General features: G+C 46.6%; 2 protein-coding genes across 9 annotated transcripts in view; one reads left to right on the forward strand and one right to left on the reverse strand.

Moving 5' to 3' along the window:
- NIPAL3 (NIPA like domain containing 3) overlaps positions 1-17,144 on the reverse strand; it is a 33,906-nt gene extending 16,762 nt beyond the window's left edge. For 3 of the 6 annotated variants that reach the window (XM_069971272.1, XM_069971271.1, XM_069971268.1), the window contains exons 1-5: positions 17,043-17,144; positions 15,122-15,335; positions 13,309-13,377; positions 4,443-4,614; positions 1,560-1,619 (exon numbers count right to left, since the gene is read on the reverse strand). In XM_069971272.1, coding sequence (XP_069827373.1) covers positions 1,560-1,619; positions 4,443-4,614; positions 13,309-13,377; positions 15,122-15,208 — 388 coding nt within the window. In that variant the 5' untranslated portion in view covers positions 15,209-15,335; positions 17,043-17,144. Of the gene's footprint in view, positions 1-1,559; positions 1,620-4,442; positions 4,615-13,308; positions 13,378-15,121; positions 15,336-15,476; positions 15,727-16,898; positions 16,964-17,042 lie in introns of those variants that run through there. The other 3 variants (XM_069971270.1, XM_069971269.1, XM_069971273.1) reach the window with 3 other exon arrangements.
- Positions 1-18,257, forward strand: part of STPG1 (sperm tail PG-rich repeat containing 1) — an 81,283-nt gene that overhangs the window by 576 nt on the left and 62,450 nt on the right. The window contains exon 1 of one of the 3 annotated variants that reach the window (XM_069971275.1): positions 6,055-6,135. The exons of 1 other annotated variant lie outside the window; for it this stretch is intronic. The gene's annotated coding sequence lies outside the window, so the exon portion shown is untranslated. Of the gene's footprint in view, positions 1-6,054; positions 6,136-17,265; positions 17,499-18,257 lie in introns of those variants that run through there. One more of the 3 variants, XM_069971274.1, reaches the window with a different exon arrangement.

The raw sequence follows: 18,257 nt of genomic DNA on the forward strand, positions 1-18,257 counted from the left end.
AAATGGAGGCACCTAAAGCAGTGCGAATTAAATAGGGGAATATATCAACATTATTACAATCATAAGCACAGGAAAACATTGGACAAGCCCTTCATAGGAAAACTGTCACCACTTTCATGCTGTTCGGCCAGCCCCCAGTGGCTTCTCTCCTCCCCACTACCACCAGCCGTGATTTACAGATCTCTGCCCGTTTGGGTATTAGAAATGATCTGCAACAATACTGACTATTGGAAATATGAGAAAACAAGAAGTACATTATAATGGGGTGGGGCGCGGGGAGGGCTGCCCGGGTGATCGCTGATTGTCCGGGCAGCCCACAGGATACAACAGCGTCTGCTGCAGACACTCCTATTCCACGGAGCGATGGCAGCAAATCGTTGCTGTATCAGTCGTTTGTTTTTCAACATGTTGAAAAACAAACGACTGTAACGATCAGCCGACACGAACGATGTCGCCTGATCGTTGCTGTCAATTCCACAGGACGATTATCGGCCATAACGTCCGATATCGGCAGATAATCGTTCTGTGGAATAGGGCCTTTAGCCAATTATGTTCTGTTTTATATACACTACAGCTGGATTCTGTCCTAAGTTTACAGAGTTTTATGTTCAGGTCGCGGCATTTGATTACCGGTAGCTGAAGAAGTTGGATGCAGCCCTAATGCTGCCTGAAAACATGGATACAGCCATAGGGGGAGATTTATCGAACTGTGAGGAATGAAAAGTGGAATCTGTTTGGTTGCTAGGGGCAACTGAGCCAGTTTCACTTTATACCATGTTTGATATATCTCCCCCATTGTGCTGGAAAAAAGATGGATCCAGTCCTGGGAAACTTCTCCCAGTTTCCCAGGACTGGATCAATCTTTTCCCAGCACCCGGGGGAGGAGCGGCAGGAAGCGGAGCACACTTCAAAGCCTTGCTTCGCTTCGTTCCTACTGTAAATTCGCCCATCACTAGACATTAGTCCATGCAAGGTGACTCCTGGCTGTTATCAGCCGCTAAGGGCCGCCATTAATAGCTCGCACTGAGTAATCTCCATGCTGTCTGTGTCAAAATTGACAAAGGTATCTAAACGGGCTTGCAGCATTACATTAGTGGTACAGTGGTCTGAGATCGCGGGAGCCGATCCATTGTAAGTGCAGCCTGAGGCCTCTGCTAGGCCTCTGGCTGCCTGACCCGGCGATTGATTCAAGCTGCTTACAGCAGACTGTCCCAATAGAGTGTCAAGAAAATGGATTAACACTGTACACAGGCAAAATTAGCACTCCTGCACTTTTTTGCACTTACACAGAATGTGCTAATTTAGTAGTCTGGGCAATTCCGTATACAACATTACCAAATATATTTGTATATTTTTTTTATTTACATCTTTGACCTAATTTAGAGGGATATGTCAGATTTGTCTTTCTGCTAACAGACAACCGAGCTTCTAATTACACCAATGGAACAATTACTGTTTATTTTAGTAAGATTTATGTCTATATACTAGGACACATTCATTACAATAAGAGTTTATGAAGAGATGTATGAAGTAAATGACACCATAAAATCAGTACTCACTTAGGAACTCCTTGGGTTTCCACTTTTCTTTAATAAATATAATGCCTATAATTGAGCTTGCTGACAAAAAAGAAAAAAAAAAAAAAAGAGAGAGAAAAGAAAACCTCTTTATATTCAACTAGTTTTTCCCCCCCTGAAATACCGATACATACAGACCTCAGACCCCCCTGCTAACCATCACACGGACATATACTGATTGCAGCCCCCCTGGAGGGAACTCTGGAGCTTACTGCATACAATTTATACAGCAGATTAAAATTAAAGAGACTCTGTACCCCCAAACTGCTTGTACCTTCGGATAGCTGCTTTTAATCCAAGTTCTGTCCTGTTGTCCGTTCGGCAGGTGATGCAGTTATTGTCCTAAAAAAATACTTTTAAACTTGAAGCCCGTGCCAAATGGGAGTATCTGTGCCCTAACTTTGAACCACCCCTCCGTCCCTCCTCCCCACCCTCCTCATCATTAGGAATGCCACTGAAACATTTTCTCCCTGCTGAACATTGCACAGGTCCTTAACGATACAGCCCATGTGCCAGGCTGCCACAGGTGGGGAATAGGAGGCAATCTGCCTGGGGCATTCCTAATGATGAGAAGGGTGGGGAGGAGGGGCGGAGGGGTGGTGCAAAGTTAGGGCACAGATACTCCCGTTTGGCACAGGGCTTCAAGTTTAAAAGTATTTTTTATGACAATAACTGCATCACCTGCCAAACGGACCCCAGGACAGATCTTGGATTAAAAGCAGCGGTTTGGGGGGGACAGATTGTGGGTACAGAGTCACTTTAAAGGTTACAGGGGTACACCGGTCAATTTTTTTTCTTTCAAATCGACTGATGTTAGTAAGTGGTATATAGATTTGCAATTTACTTTAAGGCCCCGTTCCCACTGAGGAAAGGTAGCGGAATTCCGCGACGGAATTGTCCGCCGCGGAATGCAGTTAGCCTCCCGCTCATAATGGGAGTCTATGGGAGGCGCGCGCTCCTGCTCTGTACGCGCTGAACAATGAACATGTTGCAGATGAATGAGCAGATTTCCCTGCACTCCTTTTCCCCTCCCTGTCAGTGCCTCATGGAAGTAGCGTCCTGACACTCACAACATCAGCAGTGAAGCATTACACATGGCTGTAGTAGATATTGACCTCTAAATTTAAGTTGTCTATACTAGTGTTATAAGATCGGTCTATGAGGTCTGTATATCTTTGCTTCAATAGAGGCGATGTTATTTTGGTTTTACCCAGCAGCTTATGCATGTATCTTTACTTCAATAGAGGCGATGTTATTTTGGTTTTACCCAGCAGCTTATGCATGTATCTTGTGCAATGTTGCGATCTATATCCCAGTCATTATTTTAAACTTTTTTATGTGTGTGCTCTGATAGTACCAGTTATATGATATGTGTTATGTAATGTTATTTATTATTGATTTTATGCATCATGATTTTATGTAGATTGTATGCACTTTTCTTAATCAATTGGAAACGCCCCCTAATGGGTGTTTCTTTTTTGTACCTGAGCCTATTTAAATAACCCTCCTGCTATCCTATGTTATGCACTTTGTTTTATCTGATGAAGAGGACGTATGTCTTCGAAACGCGTCATATTTGTGCTATATTAAATATATTTTTCACTATATCAAATGCATTTATTTAAGCTTTCGGCCACTTCTCTATGTGGACAGCGCTGACCGTGAGTACCTCAATTCCTTTTTATTTTATTCACTTATTCTCTCCACGGGCCCCATTATTTTGGGAGTATCCTGTGTTTTTGGTACAGTCAGCTTAGCAGTCCCTAGAGGTAGTAGGCCCCTATACAGTGGACTGTCACCTAACAAGACCCTGGATTCGGATTTGTACCCTGTTGAGGGGTGATATGCACAAAGCCCAAGTGGCATCCAGGTGAGCACCTTCTCACATAATCCTTATCCTTGGTGTATTGAGGTATCACACGAGGCGCCGGTGCCCGCTTTTTTCTTTTTCTCTCCCTTGTCAGCGCGGACAGGACAGGAGCGCGCGCCTCCCATAGACTCCCATTATGAGCGGGAGGCTAACGGCATTCCGCAGCGGACAATTCCGTCGCGGAATTCCGCTACCTTTCCTCAGTGGGAACGGGGCCTTAAAGTCTTAAGTATTCCAGTACTTATCCGCTACTGTATGTCCTGCAGGAGGTGGTGTATTCTTTCCAGTCTGACACAGTGCTCTCTGCTGCCAAGTCTGTCAATGACAGGAATCATAGCAACCATAGAAAACGTCTACTATTCTGGACAGTTCCTGACATGGACAGAGATGTCAGCAGAGAGCACTGTGTCAGACTAGAAAGAATCCAGCACTTCCTGTGGGACATACAGCAGCTCATAAGTAATGAGAAACTGGAGGTTTTTAAATAGAAGTAAATTACAGAATATAGTGTTTTACAGAATATAGTTGATTTGAAAGAAAAAAAATTCACTGGACAATCTCTTTAATGGATAAGGCTGGGTTCACACTGCGTTTTTGCAATCCTTTTTTCATCCGTTTTTGCAAAAAACAGATGAAAAACGGATTGCAAAAAACGGATGCATTTGTGTGCATCCGTTTTGATCCGTTTTTCCATTGACTTCCCTTATAACAAAAAAAAAAAAAAAAAAAAAAAAAAAAAAAAAGATAAAAACGGATCGTTTTTTTTTAAAAGGAAACAAAAACGTTGCTGACACTATTTTCTGTCCGTTAAAAAAAAAAATGATCCGTTAAACGTATGCTGAAAATGCAGTGTGAACCCAGCCTAACTGACACAAGGTTCTGTTCTGTAATCCCAGACATATACGACAGAATGCATATGGAAGCCATGTGGAAAAGAGGCATACTCATACCCAAGAGTTTTAAGAAGAATAAAAGCTCATGTTTAAAGTACTTACCTATGAGAGAGACAGCACTGAGAGGCACAATAAGAGACAAAGGAGCAAAGGCATAGGAAGAAAACACTGCTGTCTCGCCCATCATCATCAACAAGAGACCAAGCCACCAGGTCTTTGTCTTGAAGTATGAACGAGGGTCTTTGGATCCAGCCAACCGAACATGGCTGTATTTCTAAATAGGATACAAAATGGTTTGTTAGGAGTTTTCTTCTGATATACTTTAACAAACATGTCTTATAGTTAAAGGGGTATTCTGCTCAAACATAACTTTTCATATGTTGCTGCCCATGGTGAGGCTAACAATTCATTCCATGCTTATTATCTATTCAGTCTCCTTCTCCCAGTTCTGAGCTGCTGCTTTCTGTTGAAGACACAAAAAAACGTGTGAGCTTTTCTATCCGTATCCCCCTCCTCCTCCCTCCCTTCTGATGTAAACAAGCCCCTATTTGCAACATTGTAGTTTCTTTGTAATGCTGGGAGGGATCACAGTGAGTTCACCAGAAACTTGACCAGATAAAGCCTGCCAGGGACTTGTTTACATCAGCCGTCTCAGAAGGGAAAGGTTGGAGGGGGAGATGGAGAGAAGCTCACACACAGACGTTTGTGTCTTCAGCAGGAAGCAGCAGCTCAGAGCTGGGGGAAAGAGACTGAATACAATAGATAATAAGTACGGAACGAATTGTTGGTCTCACCATGGGCAGCAACATATAAAGTTATGTTTGAGTGGAACACCCCTTTAAGGGTTCTGCTTTGAGCAGAACGATTCTGTCAATACGAGTATCACAAATGTCCTCTATTGCTCTGCTGTAGTGTGCACAGAAATCTGGTAAGAGGGGATCAATTTCCCTGCAGTCTCTCCACAGGAGAAAATAGGTATTACACAATGGTCATTCAACTCAATGGGTTGTCTGGATAATCCAAGAACAGGTCAGGTCCTCCAGAGTGGACAATGCTCAGAACTCCACAAGAGATGTAGATCCTTGACAAAAGGACCCCCATCTAATGACTCAAAGTTCTTTAATGGAGTATATGAAAATGTGTTTTCTAAACTGCACAGCCCCTTTAAGGTTTTCTATTGGTTTTATTTAAAGCAGTTATCCAAGCTTAGAAAGACATGACTGCATTCTTCCACAAACAGCACCTCTCTTGTCCTCAGTTTAGGTGTGAGTTTTACAGCTCAGTCCCATTTAAGGGAATGGGCCACCTTAATTTTTTTTTTACTTAATAAATCAGATATAAAACGTTGCTCTTTTATTCCAATCTGTTAATATTTTCTGCAATTTTTTTTTTATTTCACTTTTTGTACACTGTTATGGGGGCTGCCATATTGTCTGGGCTGTTCTTAACAGCATTTAGTGAAATTACTTTACAGCTAGCTTCATGGACATGGATGACAATAGACAGTCCGTCCCTTTAAGATGAAGGTAAAACATTACTGGGCACGCTCTTTGACCTCTGAGGTGGTCATTCCATGGGAATCTGCTATTGTGACATGGCTTCCCATTGGTTTATACCCATATTAACCAAAGTAAAAATGAAATTTCCTGATTCCACTGACTAACGTGACTAATGACAGGTGTTACATTTTATCCCTGAAGTGAATGGCCCAGCGTCTGACACACCGATAACAAGTAGCGCTGATAAAAACAGAAGATTGTTAGATGCCCCAGTTCACAAGGAAAGATCTGATGCGGTAAGTATACAAGACATGACATTTCCTGGTGTTCTGGCACACCGCCTGGTGGTTTCCATACAATCCATTGTTTGTACTAATGTAAGAGCCCTTAAACATCAATGGTTAGGATTTACAGTGTACTCTAAACTTTATTCTGCCAACAAGGAAGAACATGCAAAGAACAGAGGGAAATGTTTCTATAGGGCAGGGGGCACAGAGCCTGAAGACATGTTTATTTCCTTCATCCGTAATGTGGTCATTTGGAAATCACACTGCTCTGTTAGGGTACTATTACACGGAACGATAATCGGCCGAATATCGCTCCATGTAATAAATACAATGATCAGCCGATGACAACGATCATCGGCTGATCGTTGATATAGGTTTGGACCTATTTTCTTCGGGCGCCGACCGCGCACCGCTACGTGTAATAGCAGTGTGCGGCCGGCGACTGACGATATACATTACCCATCCACGTTCCAGGGCTGCTGCGGTCTTCTTCTCCCCGGGTCCTGCGTGCTCTAGCTTCAGAGTGGCCTGTCAGCTGACAGGCCGCCCGGCCAATCACAGGCCGCGGCAGTCCCGGTCTGCGATTGGCTAAGCAGTGTGTCAGCTGACAGGTCACTCTAAAGTTAGAGCACGCGGGACCTGTGGAGAAGACCGCAGCAGCAGCAGCCCTGGAACGTGGATGGGTAATGTATTTAGTTTAAACAAGGGCTGCAAGGACATCAGTAACGATGTCCCTGCAGCCCTTGTTTAACGATTATCGGGCCGTGTAATAGGTCCAGTAAACGAGCGACGATCTAGCAAATCGCTGCTCATTTATAGGTATTATCGGGCCCCCATCGGCCCGTGTAATACCACCCTTAGCCTACAATTGGCTACTATACTTTGTTATACCTTTTTCAGTTGTATGGGTGTACGCACATGTAGTTTTATATGGTTACAATGACCTTACAGGAACCTTGCTGATTATGAACATTCAACTATAAACACTAGTTAAATATAGCTCAATGCTAAAAGGACCAAAGATGAAATCCAGTGGGAAGGTAAAGCCTACTTACTGACCTAATACAGTGCCAGACCTTAATAGATAAAAGAAAAGGATGTTAAAAAGGAAACTAATCAGCAGGTTAGAAGAATCTAACGTGCTGATACGTCCCTAAAAAGCACAGGGTGATGAAGGTAAGTTTTTTCCTTAGCGCTGCTTTCGTGCTATTAAGAGTTTTTAGACGTTTTGGTACACTGGGGGGGGTAGGACTACCAACCCCAGTGCATCAATCTGATGCGCTCCACTGATATTCCCTTAAAGCGACTCTGTACCCACAATTTGACCCCTCAAACCACTTGTACCTCCGGATAGCTGCTTTTAATCCAAAATCTGTCCTGGGGTCCATTCGGCAGGTGATGCAGTTATTGTTCTAAAAACAACTTTTAATCCTACAGCGCTGTGTCTAACGGCTGCTTTCAATCCAAGATCTGTCCTGGGGTCCATTCGGCAGGTGATGGTTATTCTCCTAAAAACAACTTTCAATCCGGCAGCGCTGTGTCTAACGGCCGGGGCTTACATTTGTATATGCATTAGGCTGGCACCACCTCTCTATCCTTCCTCCCCACCCTCCTCATCATTAGGAATGCTCCAGGCAGATTGCTTCCTATTCCCCACCTGTGTGTATAATGAACATGGGCTGGATCGTTAAGACACCTGTGCAACGCTCAAACAGCAGTAAATGTTCCTGGAGCATTCCTAATGATGAGGAAGTTGGGTAGGAAGGACGGAGAGGTGGTGCCAGCCTAATGCATATACAAATGTAAGCCCCGGCCGTTAGACACAGCGCTGCCGGATTGAAAGTTGTTTTTAGGAGAATAACCATCACCTGCCGAATGAACCCCAGGACAGATCTTGGATTGAAAGCAGCTATCTGAAGGTACAAGTGGTTTGGGGGGGGGGGGGGGGGGTCAGATTGTGAGTAGATTCACTTTATAAGGGGAACTCCACATAAGGAAAATTTGTTTTCTATTAAAAGTACATTAAAATTTATATAGATGTGTCTATATAAAGTATTACCATATCTGTACAGTTCTACCACACTGGTAGCTGATAGAAATCCAGTAAGTTAAGAAAAATGGCCTCTGTGCCAATTCAAATTGTCTCCTGCTCCCTCTGCTCCCCTACCTTAGGAAACAAATATTCCATGCCTCTGTCTCACATTGTGTGTGTTTGCTGAGCACAGGCTGATGATGCAGACAGGGGGCAGGGCGTGATGTCACAGGAGGCTTGGCTGTATCCTCCAATCCCGAGTGATTCACCATCTCTGACCAGCCCTACAGTCTAAACCTGAGCAGGCAAGGAGTGACAGAAGCAACTGCTGCAACTTCACTGTGCAAAGTCTGCAGTCTGCATCCTCAGCACCCCATGCACAATAGTGACATACCAGCAGGTTAGTTTCTTCTAACATGCTAATAGTTTCCCTTTAAAGTCTGAAAAGCCAGACCTGTGCAGTAATACACACTCATCTCATAATAATAGGCGTTCAGGAAGCCAAGAACTATGCTGCTATTTGAAGTCTCTTAAAGGGAACCTGTCACCCCCCCGTGCCGGGGTGACAGGCTCCCGACCCCCGCTACAGCCCCCCTATACTCACCTGATCCCGCTTCTGGATCCGGTCGGGTCACGGAGATAGCGCACGCCGGGCTGCAGCGGCTGATGAGAGAGGAGTCCAGCGCTCATAGAGAATGACGGTGCGCTGGACTCTCTGTCATTCTCTATGAGCGTTGGACTCATCTCTGCAGCGCCTGAGATCTCCGAGACCCGACCGGATCCAGAAGCGGGACCCGGCGAGTATAGGGAGCTGTAGCGGGGGTCGGGAGCCTGTCACCCCGGCACGGGGGGTGACAGGTTCCCTTTAATATAGTGGATTTGCTTCTAAATAGAATGAGCCATGTGGCATCTAGTGAATTTATTTCCCAGAGCTTACTTCCGTATTCCTTCTATCAGATATATACACTGGGCGTGTTACCAGAGCTATCCCTCCAACAGAAGGCCACTGACATTGATCACCCATAGGCCCCAATATTATAAAGATACTGCACTGTATAATGTTTTTGTAGTGTTTCATTATATATTAAAGGGGTTATCCAGCACTACAAAAACATGGCAACTTTTCCCCCTACTGTTGTCTCCAGTTTAGGTGCAGTTTGCAATTAAGCTCCATTTACTTCAATGGAACTGAGTTTCAAAACTCCACCCAAACTGGAGACAACAGTAGGGGGAAAGTGGTCATGTTTTTGTAGCGCTGGATAACCCCTTTAAAAGGGCAGCAGACTGAACGTTTCTATACTGTATTACGTCATCATATACCACTCTGACACAGGCCATGGAGGTCTACAGATCCCTTGGGTCTTTGGTTTTAGGGCATATTGACAATGATAATATTTAAAAGTTATATTCATATTGGGGGGGGGGGAGAATTTATCAAAATGGTGAAAAGTAGAATTGTCTTAGTTGCCCCTAGCAAACAATCAGATTCCACCTTTCATTTTCCAAAGAATCTGTGAGGAATGAAAAGTGGAATCTGATTGGTTGCTAGGGGCAATTCTACTTTACACCAGTTTCATAAATCTCCCACATTGTTCCTTCCACAGGCAAGTGGATACAAATTATGGTCAATTTAGGTAAAACAAAGATTAGTAGAACAGAACTTTAGACTTTACCTTGCCATCCAATATCACAAAGTACTGAGGCTGAGAAGATCTGCTGCCAAATCTGTTCTACTATATTACTTCTATTCAAGTGGATGTTCAGGGAAAAACAGTCTATAGCCCACAATGGCGGATTATAATGTAGGCGGTTTGGGCGGCCGCCCGGGGCCCGAGGCTCCGGGGGGGCCCATGCCTTGCCGCCCACATTATAATGCCGCCCGGGAGGCCCCCTCGCCACTGCACTCTTGTGACCGCAAGCATTGTTTCGCTTGCGGTCACAAGAGTCTCCGGCTGCCTCCGTCTGATGCGCGGCTGCCGGGGGTGTCCGGTCCTCTGCCTGGCAGCGCGCGCGTCACACAGCTCCTAGTGCCGCCTGGGGCCCTGTCTTCCGGTACTGGGAGCGCACGTACCGGAAGTCAGGGCCCAGGCGGCACTAGGAGCTGTGTGACGCGCGCGCTGCCAGGCAGAGGACCGGACACCCCCGGCAGCCGCGCATCAGACGGAGGCAGCCGGAGAGAGGATCGACGGGGGAACGCAGGGTAGGTGAGTTATATTTTGTTATTTTTGTGTTATTTACTCACTGGGGGGCATCTATAAAGGGGGGGAAAGGGGGGCCAGCTATAAAGGGGGGCAGCTATAAAGGGGGGGAAAGGGGGGGCAGCTATAAAGGGGGGGAAAGAGGGGGACCATCTATAAAGGGAGGGGGGAGAGGGGGACCATCTATAAGGGAGGGGGGAGAGGGGACTATCTATAAAGAGAGGGGGGCCATCTTTAAAGGGAGGGGGGAGAGGGGGGACCATCTATAAGGGAGGGGGGAGAGGGGGACCATCTATAAAGGGAGGGGGGAGAGGGGGACCATCTATAAAGGGAGGGGGGAGAGGGGGACCATCTATAAAGGGAGGGGGGAGAGGGGGACCATCTATAAAGGGAGGGGGGAGAGGGGGACCATCTATAAAGGGAGGGGGGAGAGGGGGACCATCTATAAAGGGGGAAAGAGGGGGACCATCTATAAGGGGGGAAAGAGGGGGACCATCTATAAGGGGGAAAGGAGGACCAGCTATAAGGGGGGAGAGGGAAGAGGGGGACCAGCTATAAGGGGGGAGAGGGAAGAGGGGGACCATCTATAAAGGGGGAAAGAGGGGGACCATCTATAAGGGGGGAAAGAGGGGGACCATCTATAAGGGGGGAAAGAGGGGGACCATCTATAAGGGGGGAAAGGAGGACCAGTTATAAGGGGGGAGAGGGAAGAGGGGGACCAGCTATAAGGGGGGGAGAGGGAAGAGGGGGACCATCTATAAAGGGGGAAAGAGGGGGACCAGCTATAAGGGGGGAAAGGAGGACCAGCTATAAGGGGGGAGAGGGAAGAGGGGGACCAGCTATAAGGGGGGAAAGGAGGACCAGCTATAAGGGGGGAAAGAGGGGGACCATCTATAGAGGGGGACCATCTATAAGGGGGGAAAGAGGGGGACCATCTATAAGGGGGGAAAGGAGGACCAGTTATAAGGGGGGAGAGGGAAGAGGGGGACCAGCTATAAGGGGGGAGAGGGAAGAGGGGGACCATCTATAAAGGGGGAAAGAGGGGGACCAGCTATAAGGGGGGAAAGGAGGACCAGCTATAAGGGGGGAGAGGGAAGAGGGGGACCAGCTATAAGGGGGGAAAGGAGGACCAGCTATAAGGGGGGAAAGAGGGGGACCATCTATAGAGGGGGACCATCTATAAGGGGGGAAAGAGGGGGACCATCTATAAGGGGGAAAGAGGGGGACCATCTATAAGGGGGGACCATGTATAGAGGGGGAAAGAGGGGGACCATGTATAGAGGGGGAAAGAGGGGGACCATCTATAAGGGGGGAAAGAGGGGGACCATGTATAAGGGGGGAAAGAGGGGGACCATGTATAGAGGGGGAAAGAGGGGGACCATCTATAGAGGGGGAAAGAGGGGGACCATCTATAAGGGGGAAAGAGGGGGACCATCTATAAGGGGGAAAGAGGGGGACCATCTATAAGGGGGGGGGAGAGGGGGACCATCTATAAAGGGGGACTATCTCCTATAGGATTAGCACCATCCTCTCCTGACATCCTCTGTGCTGCTGGGACCTCCCCTATAGATCAACACCCTCCTCTCCTGACATCCTTTGTGCTGCTTGGTCCTCTCCTATAAGATCAGCACCCTCCTCTCCTGACATCCTCTGTGCTGCTGTGACCTTAGGGGGGGGCAACATCAGGGGACCAGGTGAGGTGGCGATATGTTTATTGGGGGCAGTGGAGGTGGGGTGGGCAATGCTTACTGGGGGTAGCAGCAAGGGACCAAACATTATGTTTATTGGGGCCAGCAGGGAGGGGAGGCAGGCAGTGTTTATGGGGGACAGTGGGGAAGGGGGGGGAACGCAGTGGCAGATTATAATGTGGGCGAATTGACTGGGGGGGGGGCCCAGGTTGGGTGGACAGCCCGGGGCCCAGAGTACATTTAATCCGCCACTGATAGCCCATCCACAAGCTAAACTATCAATAATAGATTGGTAGGGTGCCGTCACCTGGCTCCCCCATCGTGCCTGCGCTACAATGAGAAGCAGTTGGCTTCGTTCCCTATGTAGCAGCAGCTTTGGCATCAAAAATTTGTCAGATAACTGTTTCTATGTAAAGGCATTCTAAGTTTTCGTCCGAAAAACTTCTTAAGGGTGCCTTTACACATACTGAAATGCGATGCGCATCCACGTAGTGTGAAGGTCTATGGGCTACATATCTGCAGCAGAATTTCCGTTCCACTGCAGATATGTAACCTGGCCCCTTTAACCCCCGCAGCCCCCGGCCCGGAGCATACATGACCTGCTCGGTGCTGCAGCTGTGTGTGAGGCTCCCGATCAGCCAATCAGTGCACTGCAGCAATGATTGTCTGATAAGGACCGAGGGGAGCCGGAAGACTCTCACAGCCGCGGCGTCGAGCAGGTCATGTATGCTCCGGGCCGAAGGCTGCGGGGGGTTAAAGGGGCCGGGTCACACATCTGCAGCTGAATGAAAATTCTGCTGCGGATATGTAACCCATAGAACTTCAGTATACCAGGATCCGCAGCAATTTTTACTGCAAACTCTGTGAAATCCGATCCGGATCCGGTACGTGTGAAGGCAATGTAAAGGACTCAGCACAGTATTAGATGTGCAGCTTCAAATCTGAGACATCAAAGCTGCAGCAGATCCTGCATGACTGAGCGCACCTGTCATTATGTTTCCACAACCAATCGGTGTGGAGTCGCTCCTGCCGCTGAAGTTCAGGTAAGTACGGATATGACCATGCCGGGTCGGCTAGATTCACGAGCTCTATTCTGATCCAATAGGGCTCCTGCATGGAACTGACCAGTTATGGTCGTATCCGTAGATACCCGAATTTTGACTGCACACTGATCGGGTGAGGAAACAAAGTGACAGGTATGCTTTAAAGTTGTAACTCAGGCATGTTTTTTTTTCTTTTGGGAGTCTGTTTCTTAACGTCTTACCTGCAGGTTGAGCCCAACACTAATAATAAGATGTCCGAATATAGCCAGCAGAGCTCCAATAAGATTGTCCTGAAAGACAAGGTAATGGGGTCAGGTATGACACTGTGAACCATTGTCAGGCCATACTCCACTATGGACACAACTGGTTTTAGGAAAGAATACCCCAATGTAATAGGTCATGTGATGGAGCATGTGATGAAACATACCTTTATCCATCTGTGCTTCCAGAACATAGAGGAAAAACGTGTGTTTTTTTTTAAGTGCAAAGAGTCAAGGAGGCTTTCCCGAGCTCCTGATCTGCTGCGCGCTGTAACACTTCCTTTCTCCCGCTCCCATACCTGACACTGCTCGATTGTCAGTCAGGGCTCGGCTTCCGAGTGACTAACAATCAAGCAGGGATAGAGATGGGAGGACGTTCTACAGCCCTCAGCACTTGCATTTCAGGGACTTTGAAAAACCTCTCTGACACTTTGTACTTAAAAATAAAAACATTTTTCTATGTTCTGGAAGCAAAGACAGATACCATGTGTCTCATTGCCCTAACAGTGTCAGTGGTTTGGAATAAGATTTGCAGCTGACAGATTCCCTTTAATACAGCAGCCCATAGGTACCACATGGCAGCAATGACACCATAGAGCAGGGGTAGGGAATCTGGGCTCTCCAGCTGTTGCAAAACTACAACTCCCATCATGCCTGGACAGCTAAAGCTGGAGAGCCCAGATTCCCTAGCCCTGCCTTATAGGGTCCTATAGCTCTTATGGCAGGTTTCCAACAATACATTTGAACAATTTGGTCGATGAAGTTTTCACGTGACTAATTCCTTAATTTTTTTTTTTATATAAAAGGGATATTACAGCTAATAAAGTGATATATGCCATTCCTTTAGGGAACTGTAGCTCATCCTATCCACTTAAAAAATGGAAATGTGCAGCGGTGAAGCAAATGGTCACATGACCTGGCTGATGTTACATGAATCCAGTCATTTAGTGGGTGGAGTTGTACGTGATGATGCCGGCATTTAAAGGTGTAGTTCAGCAAAAATGTTTTTCTTTCAAATCAACTGGTGCCAGAGCTTTGTAATTTAAATCTCAAGTCTTCCATTACTTATCAGCTGCTGTATGTTGGTGTATTCTTTCCAGTCTGACTCTCTGCTGCCACCTCTGTTCAAGTCAGGATCTGTCCAGAGTAGTAGCAAATGCCCATACCAAACCTTTTGTGTTCTCCAGACTGTAAAGAATACACTACTTACTGCAGGGCATACAGCAGCTGATAAGTACTGAAAGACTTGAAATTTATAAATAGAAGTATATTACAAATCTCTGGCACTTTCTGACAACAGTTTATTTGAAAGAAAAAAACATTTTGCTAAACTGCCCCATTTTAATTGCAGCAGAGACACAATGTATTTCTAAGTGTTGGGAATGGGCATGTTAGTATCCCCTAACCAGGTACACACAAGTAACCTGCATTTTAGGGTTCATTAGATGGCACCGCAACCATCTGCTATAAGAATATTGGTCTGGAAAGACAACGACCATCAGCATTTAGCAAAGAGTTTTATTAGATGTCCAAAAGGATATCCCATTAAAGGGGTTCTCTGAGCTTAGAAAGACTTCCAGAAACAGCACCTCTCCTGTCTTCAGTTTGGGGGTGGGTTTTGCAGCATTGAAGTAAACTGAGCTGACCTGTAATACCACACACAACCTGGGGACAAGTATGGTGCAAGAAGGCAGCCATGTTTTCCCATCACGGATACCCCCTTTAAATATCAATGAGTGGCTAATGTGTAGGCATTACAGATACCACGGCTTACCTTGTAGGAGAAGTAATTTTCAGAAGGGGTTTCGGTCGTTGACAATAGTTTCTCCGCATGAATGGGAGAGAAAGTAGCTTTCTCCATGTTCTCATCTAGTTTGTTCCTTGTCTAATGCATTGTCAGATCCTGTCTCCAAAGAGTCCTCAGGCACCAGGTCCACTCCAAGGGTTTCATCATAGGTTCTGCTTCATCGATAGTGATACAGTGTGGCCTAAAACGAGACCAATACTAAATGATCCATCTATACCTGATTATGGGGGCAGCCATCTTTAGAGACCATTCACACCACATGTTGTGCCCACATCGCAGGTGTACATCAAGTTCCCCGTTGACATATGTCCCTAACATTTACCTTGCACTGGACCTAGAAGCATGGTCGGCTGAGTCCTTTACCATGAAAAAGTCCTCTGTGCCCCCCGGCCCATTTGCTTTGGAGCTGAATGGAGCCTTGGGTCAGCGTGTGACCTATCCCTCCATTCATTCTCTATGGAGCTGCTGGAAAGAGTCGGGTGCTCTACTCCACTCCGGAGAGAATGAATGCTGTGCCAGTTCAGCAGTGTAATTGATGTCACTTTATAAAGCCCCCTCCTACATAAAAGGAGAGGATCACAGGATTAAAGGGGTACTCCAGCAGAGTGGGGGTACTCTGAAATGATAAAAGAGTGTATACTCACTGGCCCTTATCCCCTTTCAGCTGCTGTTCTGAGGAAAAGATGGATGGGCTGGGACAATATGGCATTGGAATGGCAGGTGTGGGGATGGGCGGTGTGAGTTCAGGTTTTTTTTTTTTTTTTAAAGGGGTTATCCAGCGCTACAAACACATGGCCACTTTTCCCCTCTCTTGTCTCCAGTTTGGTTGGGGTTTTGAAACTCAGTTCCATTGAAATAAATGGAGCTTAATTGCACACCACACCTGAACTGGAAACAAGAGTGGGGGGGAAGTGGCCATGTTTTTGAAGCGCTGGATAACCCCTTTAAATACCCCAGCCTGAACATTTTAAATATAAAGACTATTCCCTGAAATCCCCCTTGGAAACGTCTTTTCTTCACTTTACGAGACACTCTGATTGGACAATAGAATAGAATCTGTGAGTGCCAGGTTAGTTCTACACTGCCCCCTCCCATCTGCCTCATGCCCCCCAGATGAGAACTACACGTTTCACCACAGTACCTTGCTGGAACTAGCACCTGCTCATGGTGGGTAGAGGTAGAGGTTAAAGGGGTACTTTAGCAATTTTTTTTTCAGATCAACTGATGTCAAAGTTATATAGATTTGTAGTTTATTTCAATTTAAAAATCTCAAGTCTTCCAGAACTTATGAGCTGCTGTATGTCCTGCAGGAAGCGGTGTATTCTTTCTAGTCTGACACAGGGCTCTCTGCTGCCATCTCTGTCCAGAACAGTAACAAATCCCCATAGAAATCCTCTCCTTCTCTGGACAATTCCTGACAAAGACAGAGGTGGCAGATGAGAGCGCGTGTCAGACTGGAAAGGATACACCACTTCCTGCAGGACATACAGCAGATGATACGTACTGGAAGACTGGAGATTTTAAAATAGAAGTGCAAATGCAAAAAGCTATCTGACACCTGTTCATTTAAAAGATTTTTTTGTACAGGAGTTCCCCTTTAAGGGGTTCAGCAGGTATCCCCAGTGTGTAACAGCTGGGATGGAGACCAGTGACACCCTGCACACCGGCAGCTCCCCTCCCCCTGATAGAGGAGGACAGGGCTGTATAACAAGTTATTATCCCGGCACTGCCCCCCCGTATGTACCGGCAGCCGCTCCTCTATAGCCCGGACCTTAGGCAGAGCGCACACAGACTAGGCCCCCCTGTTCCCCACCATGACACCCCTCAGCACGTCCATATGTTATACTGAGCACGCACGCAGTCACCGCACTCTACACATCCCACTCACCTGTTCTCTTCCTGCGGCTCTAACTGGATTCTCCCGTGCACTACTATGGCTGTCTCTGATTGGGTATTAGGGCTTGTCACTCATCCTCACAGGCGGGATGCTATTGGCTTAGGAGCAGCAGGCGCAACGCTATTGGTGTAGGATAGTAAAAGGGGCGGGGCTAACTAGGGAGGAGATCCAGGAAGTAACAACAGGGAGTGGAATGGGCGACTTTCAGGCTGAACTAGTCACGCCGTGACGTCATCAGTGTCCTAACTAGGCTCATTTGTGTGTGCGCTAATGAGCGCGCCGCGGCAGCCCGTGTCACGTGGTCAGGTTACGTGACATTGTGTTTATTATGGCGTGACGTACGCCGGTCCTTCTGCGGGAGTGAACTGGTTAAAGGGTAACTAAGCAACCAGTGTATACAGCTCTGCTGCCATGTGGCTACTGGGACTGAGCTGCACAGAGAGCAAGGCAAGTATCCCTCAGCCCCAGTGCTGCACAGGCTCTATGGGAAGGTCTGATCGGGATATGGCACTATCACTACATTTATAGCGATGATAACGCGAGACTTGTAGGTGTGGGGATGGGCAATCACTTTCTATAGGTTAGGTTAAAGGGGTACTCCATCATAGTGGGGGTGCTTTGAAATTATGAAAGAGTGTATACTTACCGTCGCCATTCCTCTTCAGCTGCTGTCCTGAGCAGAGGAAGGGAATGGGGGAGGGGGTGAGTACATTATTTTTAAAATACCCCACAATGAGTGTGTTGAAAACACAGAACCCGTGTAAATCTTTCCATTATAATTTTGCTCTGTCAGCTCCACTCCTGGTTTTGACTGACAGAAATACTATGTGTGAACATGGTCAGCCTGTAGACCAGGGATGGGGAACCTTCAGCCCTACAGCTGTTGCAAAACTACAATTCCCATCATGCCTGGACAGCCAAAGCGAAGCTTTGGCTGTCCAGGCATGATGGGAATTGTAGTTTTGCAACAGCTGGAGGGCCGAAGGTTCCCCATCCCTGCTTTAGACTGACCATCGATAGGGGTAGGTTCACACTGCAGTAAGTGTTTTTGTTTAATTTTGCTGTATACAAAAGTGCAGTCGATTATTGTGTACAACGGAAAAAGAATATGTAGCAATGCAGTACAGTGCTGGGGAAAATGGTTATGGTGTATTTGTTTGTGTACGTTTTTATTCTCGTTATAATATAAAATGTTTACCTGTTAAA

This window comes from Dendropsophus ebraccatus, chromosome 5, assembly GCF_027789765.1.
Source record: "Dendropsophus ebraccatus isolate aDenEbr1 chromosome 5, aDenEbr1.pat, whole genome shotgun sequence".
Lineage (NCBI taxonomy): Eukaryota > Metazoa > Chordata > Amphibia > Anura > Hylidae > Dendropsophus > Dendropsophus ebraccatus.